Consider the following 16,873-nt stretch of genomic DNA (forward strand, 5'->3'; position numbering starts at 1 on the left):
CTCTCCAAACTAAACGGAGAACACTTAAACAGATTTAATACCAAGGGGGAACCAGAGTTTACACCGGATTAGTTAATAGCCTCTGTATTTCGAAACCAATTCTCAAAGGCATGTTAAGAAATGCCCCAAATAATTAACAGCACCATGAAAATACTACGCTAGATACAACCTTCAAGTACTTGCATGACTTAGCAGAGGCTTATTCCTCTACATACGGAGGTTTCAGATTGCCCATAGTACAGACGCTTCCCTGAACGGGAAAACATCATTACAAAAGAATACAAGCTATTTCTAAACACCAGCAGGTCTACACCCTTAAAGCTCTCAAAAGAGAAGCTGAAACATTACAAGTTTACTATAGATACCTGTTCGTAATAAATGTTTTCTAATACCTCAGGCCCGTCCCATACGCTAACATTCCAAGAAAAGAAACAAAGTTCCACTCTCTTACCTTCACGCTATAGACCGGGGATGAAGGGCTAGGGAAAGAGCCCGACAAGGGAGAGCACAGCTCAAGTGCCAGCAAGGCAATTCACCGCAGGCAGCGTGACCACCGTGAGCAGCGGCCAAGGTCAAGTTTTACGCAACTCCTCCAGAGGGGCGAGGAGGAAGGGGCATGAAGCAAGAGATGGAGACCTCGATCTGAAGGGAGGCGTTTCAGAGCGAGAACATTCTCAATTTCTCTGAAGCCATGCGGGGAACAAGGGTAATGATTTATTATTTAAAGGGTAACCCATAGCAAATAAAGAATACATTTAAAATACATCCAACAAGTTCACAATACACAAGACAGCTTGCAAGCATAATAAGATACATGAAAAGAAAACAAACGATGGCAGGGGAGACTAAAAGTTTTTCATGGCACATATAGTATTTACAGATCAGGTAAATTGAAATGTAATGTCCAGTGTATTCAACCAGTTCACAACTTCATCGGTGGCACTGTGTATATCCTGAATAGTTTCTTCAAATCTTCTTCTTGGGCACTCCGTAGCAACGTGCTGGATGGTCTGGGGGACATTGTCACAATTGCAGTATGAGTTTTCAGCTTTTCCTCACTTGTGAAGCCAGAATTTGCATCTTCCGTCGTTTGTCCTAATTCTGTTTAAAGATGTCCATGCCTTCCTAGGTAAATTGAAACCAGGCTAGCATTACATGGATCGTTAATTAACCCATTTGTACCCAACTTTTTAAATTTGAGAATCTTTAACACATTCATTTTTCAAATAGTTAATCTCAATATAAAAAACAGGTATTTGTGATATTAGTCCATTATGAGGTCACTGACCTTGTATTTGAACATGTTCCATTATTGGAACAGCGGGCCCAGGAGGGGGACGTGATCTCTCCTGTTCACTGTTTTACTGATCTGAACTTTTTGTGGAAAACAGTGACGGGGTTTCTTATTTTTTTTAAGAAAACCAAGTTAGGAAACAATATTTTTTTTATAAAATTCAAGCAAAAAATGTAATTACAACGTGCATTCCATAAGTAATGCGACCAATTTTTTTCTGACGCAACTGTACACCACAGTGTGTTTTAACCTGCTGGGCTAGGTGGAGGGGGGTGTTAGCTTCAAACGCTCTTTGTCTCATTTGGCAGCGAGCTGCCAGAGAGTCAGGACGTGCATTTCCGTCAAGCCCGTTTTGAGTTCATGTAACACGGCACAATGGATCGTTCTGTAGAGCAACGGTACGCTATCAAATTTTGCGTTAAACTTGGGAAGTCCACCACCGAAACGTTTCCATTACTTCAGCAGGCCTTTAGGACTGATTGCTTGTCGAAATCACAAGTTTTCTGATGACACAAGTCGTTCATGGAGGGCCGAGAGGAGATCACTGACGAACCTTGCAGTGGACGGCCATCAACCTCACGAGTCGACGAAAATGTGACGCGTGTGCGCGATTGTTTGAACTCTGACAGACAGCTGAGCCTTCAATTGATAGCACAAACTCTAAACATGGCAAAAACAACCGTTTTCCGCATTGTGATCGAAGATTTGAACATGAGAAAGGTGTGTGCCAAACTGGTCCCAAAAGTGTTGACCGACGAACAAAAGGACATGCGAGTGCTTTGTTGCCGAGAAGTGTTGGAAATGTGTGAAAATGATCCTAATTTTTTTAAAACTCGGTTATCATTGGTGATGAGACATGGATTTTTTAGTACGACCCTGAGACAAAAAGGCAGAGTTCAGAGTGACGCACGTCATCGTTGCCCCGTCTCAAGAAGGCACGCATGAGCAAGTCCAGGATCAAAACCATGCTCATTGTCTTCTTTGACGTCAGAGGCATTGTCCACCACGAATTCGTACCTACCGGGACTACAGTGAACTCAGCTTTCTACTTGGAAGTGCTGAAAAGACTGAAAAGGAGGGTCTCGCGCTGCCGAAGTGACATCAAGCACACTTGGAAAGTTCATCACGACAACGCGCAGAGTCACAGCGCCTTCATTGTTAAAGACTTCCTGGCCAGGACCAACACCCCAGTGGTTCCCCTGCCTCCCTACAGTCCTGACCTGGCTCCCGCTGACTTTTGTTTCCTCGGTTAAAAGGAGTCATGAAAGGAAAACATTGGGACACGATTGAAAGAATCCAGGCGCGTGTTACATCGGCTCTAAAGGACATTCCGGAAAAGGCCTTTCAGGCATGGAAACGCTGCCTCCAGAAGTGTATCGACGCAAGAGGGTGCTATTTTGAAGATTTTTTATTATTTGTACGAATATATTCAATAAATGATTTTTTATGAATTTGGTTTCATTATTTATGGAACGCACCTTGTAGACAGATAAAAGTTACATTCTACAGTGGTTATTAATACAAAAACGCAAAAGCTTTACAAAAAAAAAGTTAAAATACCACATTGTATCTGACAGTCTACTTTTGATGGAATAGAACAAAGCAGTTTGCATGTAAGGAGACGTTGCAATTTGCACACTTCATGGTGGAGTTCTTACACTGGCCGAATCGAGATTGCTTCTTGGACTTTGTGATGAGGTGTCCCTTATTGTCATAACGCACTTCGCTAGTGACCCTTTTGTCTACAGCCTGTACCTGCTGATTCGAAAGTGGTCTGCAGGTAAGTCTGATTTGTAAGAAGGTGTCCTGCAATATAAAAGCCAGGCATTATTTACTGAAGCATTGAGAGGAATTGCAATGAGCTGCCAGTACCACTTCTTTCCCGTATATTCATTCTCAGCTTAGACACATTTTCACCCATACGGTCTCCGCTGCCCCCTCCCCATATAGGCTCCGTGCGTACAGCACTGTGCTGCTGCGGATGGATACTACGAGAACTACTTAGAGTATCTTCATCAACAGCTCATCATAAGAAGCTGGAATATGTGTGACGTTTACATGCATTTATTCAATTTTTACAGTGTTGTCTTGAGATGATTATTTTTTTAATGTTGCAACGTTCTGACAGAATGATGTGCTTGTGTTGGCTGCATTAATAGATACAGAGCTTTCCGTCACGACCTAACGAAATGGATTTGGAAAGATGGTGGATCGTAGTAGTAAATCGCAAGAAGTGATTCAGGATTTGTACATTTATTTAATACATAACACTTTAGAAAATCTAAAGGTTAACAATTACAAACAAATTATTATAGCAGTGTTAAATTTCAAAGTAAGCTACAATAGGCCAAGTTTTTAAAGCACACACATCACAACAGATACATTGTATTCTATTAACATAGTCTTAATGATAGCAATAATAATAATAATAATCATAATAATAATAATAATAGGACTGAAGAATTTGGATGGCACCACCAACTTCTACAATACCATGCAGAAGACGGTGGTAATTGCCATGACTGGAATTGTACGGAAATTTATGGGTTCAAATTCTACGTAAAAATGCAGTGTAAATTAAGTTTTATTGTGTTTTGATTTCCTAAAATCTGTACAATTGCTTGAATATCATTACCACAAAAGTGTGCAAAATAAATAATTTTTTTCATTTGGCTATTTCTAGCCGAGTGTAGCCCTTGTAAGGCAGACCCTCCGATGAGGGTGGGCAGCGTCTGCCATATGTTGGTAACTGCATGTTATTGTGGTGGAGAATAGTGTTATGTGTGGTGTGTGAGTTGCAGGGATGTTGGGGACAGCACAAACTCCCAGCCCCCGGGCCACTGGAATTAACCAATGAAGGTTAAAAAAAATCCCCGACCCGGCTAGGAATCGAACCCGGGACCCTCTGAACCGAAGGTCAGTACGCTGACCATTCAGCCAACAGGTTGGACATAAATAATAATAATAATAATAATAATAATAATAACATACCGTATTGTACTACAGACCACAATGTGACATTTTATAGTGTTTTGTCATAACCTCACGAAATGGATTTAAAAAGGCAGTAGACAAATATAATGACAGAAATAGGCCTCCATTACACAATATCAATCGTTTACAGATATTCCGCATTTTACATACGTAAAGTTCTGTACTCGCCCCGAGGTGGTGCAACTCTTTTCAAGCAACCCCTAATGAACATGAGCTGCATGTACCCTCATGTCAATCTTAAATTTCTGTCTGTATCGGGAATCAATCCCGGGCCCCCGACGAAGGAATATAGTGGCGCCAACCGTTATATTACAGAGGTGGTCGTGACCATATTAGAAATAGACACAATCATTTATTGGCAACGCTAAAATATTCTGATATTTTCTCCTCCCACAACATTTTTGATAGTGTACATTTGGTTTCAAAATCTGGAATTTCAATTGGTCTAACATCAAACCTGTGCCTTTTTTATCAGAAAAAGGTCCTCTTAAGCTCTTCTCCTTATTTTATTTCTCTTTCCCCGCTTTTGAAGTGCAAGGTTGAGACCATTCACAAGATTGATCATTACGCGAGGTGACATGATCTGAGTAAACTGTATAAATAACAGCATAAATTTTCTTCTATCAAAGCCTCCCTAGCAACATTAACCTACGCTAACATGATAACGTATTAGAATTAGAAGAAATATATTTTTCTGAAGACTACATTGTTGAATGTGTACAACATTAATCTCGTTATCACCACAAATAATACATAAATTACTATGTTGCCTCTATCATGGAATGGTAGTGTATCTAGTCTCTTATCAAATTTGCAGTTATTCGCTCTATTGCTATTTCCTGCGAACAGTTTTTCTTTAAAATGTAATACATGACCACTTTCTGGAAGTTCGGAATACTTGGGCTGCTTGTTGTTGCATAAAACACTCTGAAATCCCACTGTTATTATTTAGTCGGCCATGGTAGCCAGCACGCTGTCAGATGACAGAGATATGTACGTGGTGATCACATTAACTTACAGTGTTCGCCACTCGTAGCGCAGCGGTGCATTTTTCTCATCAGCGCACGGAGCCTATACTGGTTGTAGAGCGACACTCCTTTAGGCTGTTCTATTTCAATGATCCTTTTTTCAATGTTGCTCCATCTCTTTGCTTTTCCTAGAGGAGACACTCCAGCTAGTGTGGATGCAACAGTTACAACACGGTTGTCGTTGTACTGAACAAGAGTGATGCCAGAATGGCTATCAGTTACTTGTTCAAAGGTACCACGTGGTCTTTTTGAAAGCTGTTTTGAGTCTGACAAGGGTGCCTTCTCAACTCTGTTTCTCCTAACCCTTCCGGTTCCATTGTTTCCCAAATTTTTGAGCTCTCTCAAGAGGGGAAGTGAAGTGAAGAAGTTATCGAAAAAGATATTATACCTCCGATCACTTGGAAGCACTTTCTCCAAATCCATGACAACAGACCTACCAACTCCAAGCTGTTAATTGGTGTTCCCTGTACTTGCTCCTTGGTACAGTGTACCTTAGATGAGGTATCCTAAGCGACTACACATACACCATACTTTATACCCAAATCTTACGGGTTTACCGTGTAAATGTTGCTTGGTGCCATTCCCGCCGTAGTACGGTATCATCGCTTCATCTACTGCAATATTTATGTCCCCGTGGTAAAACTGAAGCCACCTTTTGTTCAGTGCTCTCCACGAAGGTGTGACCGTGGCAAACTTATCACCTGCTTCTGAGTGATTATTGACACAAATGTGCAAATGTATTATCTGTATGAATCTGTTTATGGACATAGCATCAGCAATGGCTTTGTTATGACAGTCTGGACTCTGTTCCCAGTACATTCTAAGCTTGGAGACCTGAGAGTAGCCAGAAACTAACAGTATTGCAAAAAAAGACCCTTAAGTTCTTCAGTTGAAACGTTCAGATTTGTTAAGCCCTTCTGGAAAGCATACAGATTTGTATTGTCTCGAAACATTTTCAAAACCATGTCATCAAAGAATAGTTCAAACAGTTTGACTGGACTAAGCTCTTTCTCCAGTAGGCACTGTTTCACCACCCATTGTCTTTTGTTGCACATGGGCAAATCAGCATTCGACCAGTCGGCTTCTTCGGGAATAACACATTTCTTCCTCTTGTGAGGCACTGCTGTGTCACCAGACGTAGAAACAGTATTATGTGTTTCTAAAGGATCAGGAACATCATTTCTGCAAAGCCAGGTTTTCTTCTCTTAACTCACCATCCCTTACAGCTGTCACAATGGCCTCTGCATTAGCAAGAAGCTGGTTTCTAGAAAGCCAATCAAGATCTGCTTCATGTTCCTCACCACTATCTTCATCTGATACCTCCCAAGCATCAGGTGGTGAGATGATTGTTAGCTCCTAATAATATTAGTAAATTGTTTCATAGACAACATGACTAATAAAAGTCACTCATAATATTAGGATTATTCCTATGAGTGTATTTTGACTCATAACTCATATTATTAGTGAAACCAACCACTGAAATTAGATTTACATTCAATGTAATGAAATTTGTAACAACAATCCAAATATGACAAACCTTGAGGCAATTGTATAGGCTGATGATGCTTGTGAATAAAAGCGAAACATGTCCCAGTAAATTAGTGTTGTAACATTACAACTTAGCAACACAAACTGTAATTTGTATTGAAAAGGTGGATCAAAATAACCAACAAATTGTTAGTATATCGAAGACTGAAAATACTAAGACACAAACTAGATGTTTCTTTGTGTTTTTACTGATTGTTCAGTCACGCCGAATCGTTCGGAGCTTATCCGTAACAACTTTTCCAAGATCTTCTGATCTCTTTCTCACAGCTGACAATGTTGCTCAGCAAGAAGCGAAGATAAATTCATTAACAACATCTGGGCTACAACCCGTCACCTTGATTTTGCTGCGATTCACTTCCAATCTTAGCTGAAGACTTCCATTTTCTACCTGCTGGAACAGTTCAGCAAGTTCATCTTCAGTGCTTGCCAATCAAATACTATCATCAGCAAAATGCAGATTCTGTCATCCTTCCTCCAGCTAACACTCCACCATGCCAGCTGTCCAGAGCCCTTTGCATGATGTATTCCACGTATATATATTGAAAAACAGGATGAACAGAATACAACCTTGTCTCACTCCCTTTGACACTCTGAAGGCCTTCAATCCAAGGTCCAGCTTGACTTGACCATTGTTTTCATGTACGCTTTTTATCAAAGCGGGAAGATGAGGAGGAACGTCCATCTCATGCCATACTTGCCATTGCTTGCACCAATGAACACAGATGCTTGCTTGCTTGTAATCTAAAAAGTAAATCAACATAGGTATGTTGAATTCATACATCTTGTCAATGAGTTGTCAGATGATGAGTATCTGCTCCCTTGTGCCTCGACCTTGAACAAAACCTGCCTTTTCTGGAAGAATTTCTCAATGAAGAAATGGCCTTAGGCACTGGTGTATATTATTTAATAGAACTTCACTGGTATGTGAGACAAAAGCGATAGTTCAATAGTTACTGCAGTCTAGTGTGGATCTATTTTTGTGTAAGGGTATGAATATGGAAGTAATCCAGTCTCTAGGCCATAATACCTTATTCCATACTTTACTGCAGATTGACTGGAGTAAAGGCAATACCTTCTTCAGCCATACTTTTAATCATCTCGTCAGATATATTACCACTGGCAATAGCTTGGTGATTTTTAGATGTTGAACTGCCTATTCTACTTCACTTTCCAGGATTGGAGGCTCACGATCATTATTGGAGCTCATCTTATTGATGATATTATCTTGGCTGTCATCAGAATACAACTGCATGCAATATTCCTTCCATCTTTCAGTGACTTGTTCTTTTTCACTCAGAACTCCATTGTCACATTTTACAGCCCACGTCTGCGGTTTAAATTTACGTGTTATCTTAACTTGGATGAAGAGGTCGTGAGTTTGATTCTGGAAATGGTAACTTTCGATCTGATCACATATTTGATGGTTTTGCTGCGATGTGCAATTTAGTGAACTGTATTTCAATCTGTTCTCTTCAGTCTGAGTAAATGTAGGTTTTAGTTTCTTTCTTTCTTTCTTTCTTTCTTTCTTCAATCAACTTCAGAGTTTCTTTTGTCAACGAAGGTTTTCTGGTTTTTAGCAGGTGTGGTGAAAACTTCATCAATTGTGATAGTAATATTAGTTTTCAGGATATCCCAGGTTTCTTCCTCAGACCCCTTATTATTGGTGGAAACATTTAAGTGATTTTTGCTGAATTTTTACCAAAGCTATGAATAGAATCTGTGTTACTATGGTGTTTTGCCTGTTTCCTCATTACTGAATGAAGAGGAGTAAATGATCAGATCCACAATCAGTTCCAGGATAGGTCTTGCAGTTCAGTATTGAGGATTTCCATCGTCTTTTCAGTAATATATAGTCTATCTGGTTCCGAACACGATTACCAGGTGATATCCACAGTTATAGATGTCTGGGATGACGTTGGAACAGACCGTTGGCTACAACCAAATCAGTGCCAACATAGAATTGTAATAGACGACGATCACACCTATCATTTCTTGTACCAAGCCCGTGCGTGACGATCAGTGTACGAGGGGGTACCAAAACAAAAGAATTATTTTTTAAAAGGTGTATGTTTTCAAACTTTTTACAAAACAACCTTATCCCCTTCAAAATACTCTCAATTACAACTAATACATTTGTCCTACCGGTGCTTCTACTGTTCGAAATATTTATTGTAGTCATTTTTAGAAATGGCTAACAGCTCCTCCCTTGTTTTCTTCTTGACCTCTTCTGTGTTGTCAAATCGGTGTCCTTTTATACCCCTTTTCATGCGTGGAAATAAGAAATAGTCGCACAGAGCCAGGTTAGCCGAGTAAGGTGTGTGGGGCAGCGGAACCATACCATTTGTAGCTAAAAACTAACAGAGGTGGCTGTGTGTGCAGGTGTGTTGTCGTGGAAGAACCAGTCTCCTTTCTGCCACAAATGGGGTATTTTTTTATGAACACTGTTGCGCAATCTTCTTAAAGCTTCCAAATAAAAGGTTTGATTGACGGTCTGACCTGGGGAAACAAACTCTTACGGAACTACGCCCTTGGCATCAAAAACGCAAATCAGCATTGTTGTGATATTTGATTTGACTTCACATTTTTTTCGATGGATTGAAAATGACTTCCTCCAATGGCTTGACTGTTGCTTTGTTTCTGGGTCCTAAACTTTAGCACCATGACTCATCACCAGTAATGACCTTTGACAGAAAATCTGGATCAGTTTCAAGCTTTTTTTTTTTTTTTCAAAACACGTCATGTTTCAACTCAACATTGTTTTTAATTGTCGGTCAGAACCTGAGGAACAATGGCAGGAATCCTTTTCATTTCCATATCTTCCGTTATTAAAATTCGCTGAACCGAGCTCCAAGATAACTCACTAATCTCTGACAGTTGATCAGTTGTCGACGGCCTGTGAGAACCAGTCTCCTTTCTGCCACAAATCAAGTATTTGTTGATGAACACTGTTGCGCAATCTTCTTAAAACTTCCAAATAAAAGGTTTGATTTGACGGTCTGACCTGGGGAAAGAGCGCATGCTCTAGAATTTCTTCTACATGTTTGTCGATTCGGGCAGTTGATGGACGTCCAGAACAAGGTTTGTCATCAATCGATGTCGCCATTTTTAAACCGTGCAAACCACTCGTACACTTGAGTTTTTCCCATGGCGTCATCTCTGTAAGCTTTTCTCAACATTAAAAGAGTTTGAGCAGCATTTTTACCGAATAGAGAACAAAATTTCACAGCTGCACGTTGTTCAATTAAACTTGCTATCATAAAAAACGAAACAAGTACAAAACAGCGCTAGGAAAAACAATCTCTGCACATGAACAGAAGCCAGGTCGACAACACAGGCGGCACTGAAATGGCAATGAGTTTCCCTATACATGCCTAGCGGCAGAATTGCGTACTACCCAAGCTTCGCCCACGGCAATGTTATTCTGGTTATTTTTTGGTATCCCTTCGTATGGTCTGAAATGATCATCGTTACTGGTGTCGCCAATTTTGGCATGAAATGCCATTGGACTGTTATGATTTTCCTTCCTAGTACGTTTCTGGTGACCTAATTGTCCATAAAATTCTTCGATGTCTTCATTAGATACTTCAGAAGTAGGCATGTGGACTTGCATTATATTTATTTTTCTAGGTGTTGAATTGAGTTGGATTGAAAGAATCCGGTCACTAATGGGGTTATATCCAATAATAACTGCTGAGTTTATTACTTTTGAAACAATGGCTGCTACTCCATTACAGCTCTTATTTTCATTTCCTAAGAAGGAGATCACATTACCTTCCGCAGAGACAAAATGACCTCCCGTTTTCCAGTTGATTTCACAGATACCAAGCAGTTTTGTTCTATGAAGCAATATTTCTTGTTCAAGAATTGCTAGTTTATCAGTTTCTAATAGAACTCTTACATTCCACGTTCCAAAATTTCTCACTGTACGAAGTGATGCTCTGTCGACTGCCATAGCTTTTAATACAACCATGTTATTCTCGTGGGGAAAAAATGAGGCGAGTTTCCATGTCCTTCCTCAATGCTGCTGCTGCTGCTGCTACTACTACTACTACAGGTATAGAAACATAGAAGTAGAGGAAATTAGTCTGCACAAATTTCAAACATTTACCAATAATTTCCAGATATATCCATGTCTTAATCTCATCAGCTGATCTTGGGGAGGTTAGCAAATGTAGTCACCAATGATATTACTCAATGATTACTGAGTGTGTTGCTCAGAATAATAAATTAACACACATTTCACTAGTGAAATAATATGTAAAAACCCTCAACTAACAAGTTAAAAAATTTCACGTTTCCACCACTTTAATAATCTTTGATTATTCTTAATTAAAAGAACATTAATCTGTTTGCATATTCTAGTACCTCTTTTAAAATTGTATGTGATTAAGGCATATTAGCAGTGCGTTGTTGTTGGAACATAATCATATATATTTACAATTCAAAAAGCTTTCCTTTGTGCACTTGCACCCATTTTTCACTGCTAGGACCATCTTTAGAATCTTTTGCAAGTATTTAAACTTCTTTGTTGAAAGTTGTAGTCATTGTAGCGAATGAAGGTGGTTTGCAGTGCTTATGTAGCCACTTTTTTTAAATAGATTGCAGTAATGTTCTTTTAATGTAAGAATAATCAAAGATTATTAAATTGGTGGTGGAAAGGTGGAATTGTTTAACTTTTTAGTAGAGTTTTATACACACAAAATTCCACCACGGACCTGTATGAAGTTCATAACATGTAACTAATGAAATAATCCAGAATGACATACTATGAAAAGGCAGAGATAATATGAATGGGTTGAAAAATATAATTTGTCAAGAAGATAAATAAACTCTGAAGCCCATAGCAACCAATAAGTTTCACAGAAATCACTCTTAAAAAAGGTATATATCTCAGTAAACAGGAAAATAGCACATTCTGTGTTGTAAAAACGCATAGTTACTATTTCCAAGGCAATATTATTTTTTCTCGCAGAAGAAATTAAAAAAAAAAAAAAATCTGTATATAATTTAGACAGCCTTCTTGATCATTGCTGCCACGTTGACACTGCGATACACTACCACATCATTATTGAATTCGACGAAGTCTCTGAATTCAATTCCATCGGTTGCTCATGCCGATTCGTTTTCCTCTAGTGAATCTTTGCTGATCCGTAGCTGTAGGTACAAGTTGCATAGCCTATCAATTACAAAAAGGAAAGGTGAAAAATATACCGGAGGCATAAAGGAGTTCACGGTTTTCATGTTGTCTACATTACAAATAATTTTGTAACAAATTTAATGTAATGCAATGAGGATAAAACATAAAGTAAAAAAACAAAGGCAGTGAATTTGATTTTTCTCTGGTATCACTGGGAGAATATACCCACTGGGTTCTGCAGTGCAGTAGTTGTGTGTGTAATCATTGGTTATTGTCATGATGCATTGGTGTGTTTTGTATATCTGATATTGTTGTCTACAATTTCTCTATTTCAATTACAGAAATTCTTCCCTTAATACTTGGGTGAATTTCGATTCTTAATTGCTGCCATTTTGTTCATTTTTTATTGTTTAACATTGATTCTACATCTTCAAGGTTTCCAAAGAGACACAGTACATGACACGTAACTCCACCTAGGTGTTGGCTGCACCAGCCTTTGAACTCGATCAGTTCTATACATCTATGTGTCATGTCTACTGACCATAATTAATCAAGTATTGAGTTAGGTTAGGTTTTGTAATGCTTTCATCTGAGCTTTTATTACCTATCGTATGGTCAGCGCTTTTATGCTGGGTTTATGTCTGTAATATTATTTATTCCTCTTATAATACTTTTACTTCAGATTGATTTTAGTATTACGTTTCTTAACCAATTATTATTTCAATTTTTATCACATATAATTATATTCTTAATTTCATTACACTAAAATTAAAACAGACTGACCCATGAGATGTCATTGACTTAATTTAACCTGAAAATGGAAAAAGAACCCTCATGTTCTAACGGGAAAATATGCCACAAAGACTTTACCACAAGAGATATACATATTGACATTAGTTGTCACAATGAAGAATCTATTGATACACAAAATTCTCCTGGCAGTGTAACTTCTAAAACCCTGAACAATTTACCTCAATCACCGAAAGAATGTGAGTTACGTAGAGGGCTTTTCGACAGTACAAATCGCCACCTGGTTCAATCTCGCCCTGAAACTCACTGGAACAATATTAGTCAATTTTGACAAATCCCAGCAATACTAATTCTGCAGCTCCAACTCCAAACTATCCATGTCAAAATAGCTCCGATTTCCTACATGACATCAACAATGAATGTAAGGAATGGGAAAGTAGGTTTGAAGAACTTGTCTCTTTGGATTCACCTGAAGATCAAGAGTTTGATAAGGCAGTGAATAACTACTGCATATTTCTCAAGAAAGCTGTGATTAGTTGTAAAGAGCCACAGCACCTATCAGTAAAATATTAAAACAAGAGGCAGGCCAGGAAAAATAATTCTAATGGACTTACAAAAGATTTAAAAATCCTAAACAAGCCAATAAAAAGAATGCCAATCAACAAAAGAATAGATATGACTTCGAGCTTGCGCAGTTTCAATACCATTATAATCGAAGGAATGTGGTGTGCAAAATAAACTGAGTGTTATGACTGGTTCTGAATATTATAGCAGTCTGTTTGGTTCTAGCAGTGTAAACTTGCTTGATAAATACAATGTTGTTGGGTATTTAGCCCGAAGGCTGGTTTGATCCTTCACAGCTCCACCAACAGCTGTCATGGATTGCCTAGGTGTCACTGAAGAGGCATACTGGGGAAATGAGGAGTGATGTAGTTTCCCGTTGCTTTCCTCGATAAATACATTAAGGTGTGAGAGACCAATAATCTAGAAAATGAGCAAGCTGTTATAACTAAAGATGACATTTTTTAATGCATTGGTTCACAATTGTAGGTTTGGGGTTCTCCACCTAATCAATACTTGTATAGTGTTAATTATATGTATTTACGTTTAAAAGTACATTATGAGTGCAGGACTAGTCCCGATACTCTATTGGGATCATCTTCAGCTGCTAACTGTGTCGTAAAGTAAACTTGTGTCCTCATCCCGAGGTGGTGCAGCTCTTTTCAGGCACACCTCCATTGGAGGTGAGCTGCATGTACCATTTCAATCACATACCAGCCCTCCTGCCATTCTTAAATTTCTGGCAGTACCGGGAATCGAACCCGGGCCCCCGAGGACGGCAGCTAATCACACTGACCGTTACGCTACAGAGGCGGACAACTGTATCGTGAACATTAACATATCAAGATAGCAATACATTAAATTAAAAATATTACACTATTTAAGATATGTACAGTTATAAATTCTGGTGATAACACATGTCAACGTCCTCATAAATTGATGACATTTTTAATGCATGTCAGGGAATTCAAATAGACACCGCCCCTGGGAAAGATGGAGTAAAGTTAAAGGTTATTAAAGACCTCAATGCATACAAAACCATTTCTCTCATTGCATCTTACATTGTTTGTTAAGGGTTCATCCCATCGTGTTTTAGGCATGGTAGAACACGATTAATTCATAAAGGTGAAGATTACCGGGCAAGTTGGCCGTGCGGTTAGGGGCGTGCGGCTATAAGCTTGCGTCCGGGAAATTGTGGGTTCGAATCCCACTGTCGGCAGCCCTGAAGATGGTTTTCCGTGTTTTTCCATTTTCACACCAGGCAAATGCTGGGGCTGTACCTTAAGACCACGGCGGCTTTCTTCCAGCTCCTAGGCCTTTCCTATCCTATCATCGCCATAAGACCTATCTGTGTCAGTGGGACATAAAACCACTAGCAAAAAAACATTAAGAACTAGAACAAGTTAACATGTTCTGAGAGAACTAAGTGAAAGAGAGCCAAGGAATATGGGTACATCTTAATCCCGGTTATGGAAAATCTGGTGGCGCTTCCTTTTACCCATGATTTGGTGTTAGTATGTAAGAACAAAATAATGCAACCACTCTGTAGATACTTGGAAATTGATAATGTTCAATTTCTTTGCATATTCTAGTACCTTTTCTTTTAAAATTGTACCTAATTATGGGATATTAGCAGTGTGTTATATTGTATTCGTATCAGCTAGTACAGGGTGATGCGATTTTCTCCTAATTAGAGGATAGCTTTTTGTCAACACTACTACTGTATTCAGCCTTTGATTATTTACAGTATTACTGTATGATGCTCTTAATACTGCTCCATTATTTACTTCCCATTCTTACATTACTCGACAGATAAGACATCAAATTGGCATTGAATATGTATTAAAAGTATTTCTTCTCCCTGTCGAGTGCTATAGTACTCTGATACCGTAAGTTGGTCAACTACAAAAGAAGTAGAAGAACTGTGATTAAGTGTCGTAGAAACAAAGATGCTGAGATGGTCAGCTGGCGTGATTAGATTAGGTTGTGTTTCCAACAGACATAAGAAAGCAATTTGGCGTTCCACTGATCCAAGAGAAATTGCATATAAGTTTGGCTGTGATGATTTGTCCTTGTACTGTGAGCAGAAACGATACAATTGCAAAGGTGAGATATATGGCAGAAGACGTTAGAAAGGCTACCTGAGCTATGATGGGCTGATAACAGTACACGACAACTTGAAGAGAGGAAATCTACTCCCTGATATGTCCCACAACCAAATATAAATGGAGAATGTGGATTGTGTGAATCAGGAGGAATGAATGTTGATGAATATGGTGTGTGATTGTTTTAAGAGTTTTAAAAATATTTACTCTTATATAACAAATAATATTCATAGTCGCTTAGACACGTTATGATATCCTCTCATTTTGAATCTGTTACTTAGTGTTAAATACAGCAGTGTGGTACTTTGCACATGTAAGCAGACTGTAACATACTGTTGCATCTTCCAGAAGGCTTTTCAGGCTGATGCAAGACTTGAAAGTTGCCTCAGGAGAAACGTATTGATATTCAGATGGAATTTTGAAACATAGTACAATAACATTTTTGATTTATCTATTTTTACTTCCTTTTGTGCACTTTTAAGCATTGTATAAATATCTCAACTTCTGAGGTCTATCCTTCGACGTTTGATTATACTTTGAGGTGTGGATTATATCAAAACATTAGTGATGCAACTAGTCTTTTATTAGTTAAAAATTAGTACTGAAAGATTTCAAATTGTGTTGTTACTAGAAGATGAAAAATTTAGTTTATACAGTACAGTATTTTTAAGGTGACAACCAAAGGAAATATAGTAGCTTATTTATCTTTTTCTACACTGCCTACTGCCTTCTTAGCTGGTAGTTGTTGAAGTGATTTTTATATACTTATAAAGTTCTTGAAAGCTTTCATCTCTCTCTAGTTTTCTATTAGTAAAAAGTGACTATTTTAACTCTTTGTTTGTTTCAGCACCAATGTGGTTATGAATTATACTGATATTGAGGCAAAAGTAAGAGAAGCTACGAATGATGACGCTTGGGGTCCCACAGGTATGTACAAGTGAAAGTTCATAACAAGCAATTTAAATTTCTTTTGCCTGTGCAAGATGAAATGTGTTTCGCGAATCATGTTTGGTGGATTACAAGAGAGTTAATTAAAATCTTGGATTAGCTGCAGGCTTTCCACCCAGTCGGCCACTATTTGAATTTCTATGTTCTCGGGTTGGAATTTTTACCTGAAAACTCATATGGTGTGAGGAAGGGCATCCAGCATAAACCTTACGCAACAACTCAAATTGAGCCATGGTGACTCCAGCTACTCCTCAAATATTTGGAATGAACTGAAGAAAATTATTTTAATTTGGTGGTTTGGATTCATAAAAATAATCTCGTGAAAGAGTTATGTTAGAAAGTAATTTGAGTGGAAGGCATTTGTAAAGGATGTTAACCCTTTACTGCATGAATTATTTTTCATGTGGTGAAGAAAATTTCAAGCTTCAATGTTCAACTTACGTTCAGTGTTTTAGTTCTACCAGCAATTCTTAACTCAGGCTAGTAGCTTAACACTCATATGTGATAT

General features: G+C 38.5%; 1 protein-coding gene across 2 annotated transcripts in view; it reads left to right on the forward strand.

Moving 5' to 3' along the window:
- Positions 1-16,873, forward strand: part of lqfR (clathrin interactor lqfR) — a 285,249-nt gene that overhangs the window by 18,962 nt on the left and 249,414 nt on the right. For both annotated transcript variants that reach the window (XM_067151380.2, XM_067151381.2), the window contains exon 2: positions 16,265-16,344. In XM_067151380.2, coding sequence (XP_067007481.2) covers positions 16,265-16,344 — 80 coding nt within the window. The remainder of the gene's footprint in view (positions 1-16,264; positions 16,345-16,873) is intronic.

Source organism: Anabrus simplex, chromosome 7 (assembly GCF_040414725.1).
Source record: "Anabrus simplex isolate iqAnaSimp1 chromosome 7, ASM4041472v1, whole genome shotgun sequence".
NCBI classification, from domain to species: Eukaryota; Metazoa; Arthropoda; class Insecta; order Orthoptera; family Tettigoniidae; genus Anabrus; species Anabrus simplex.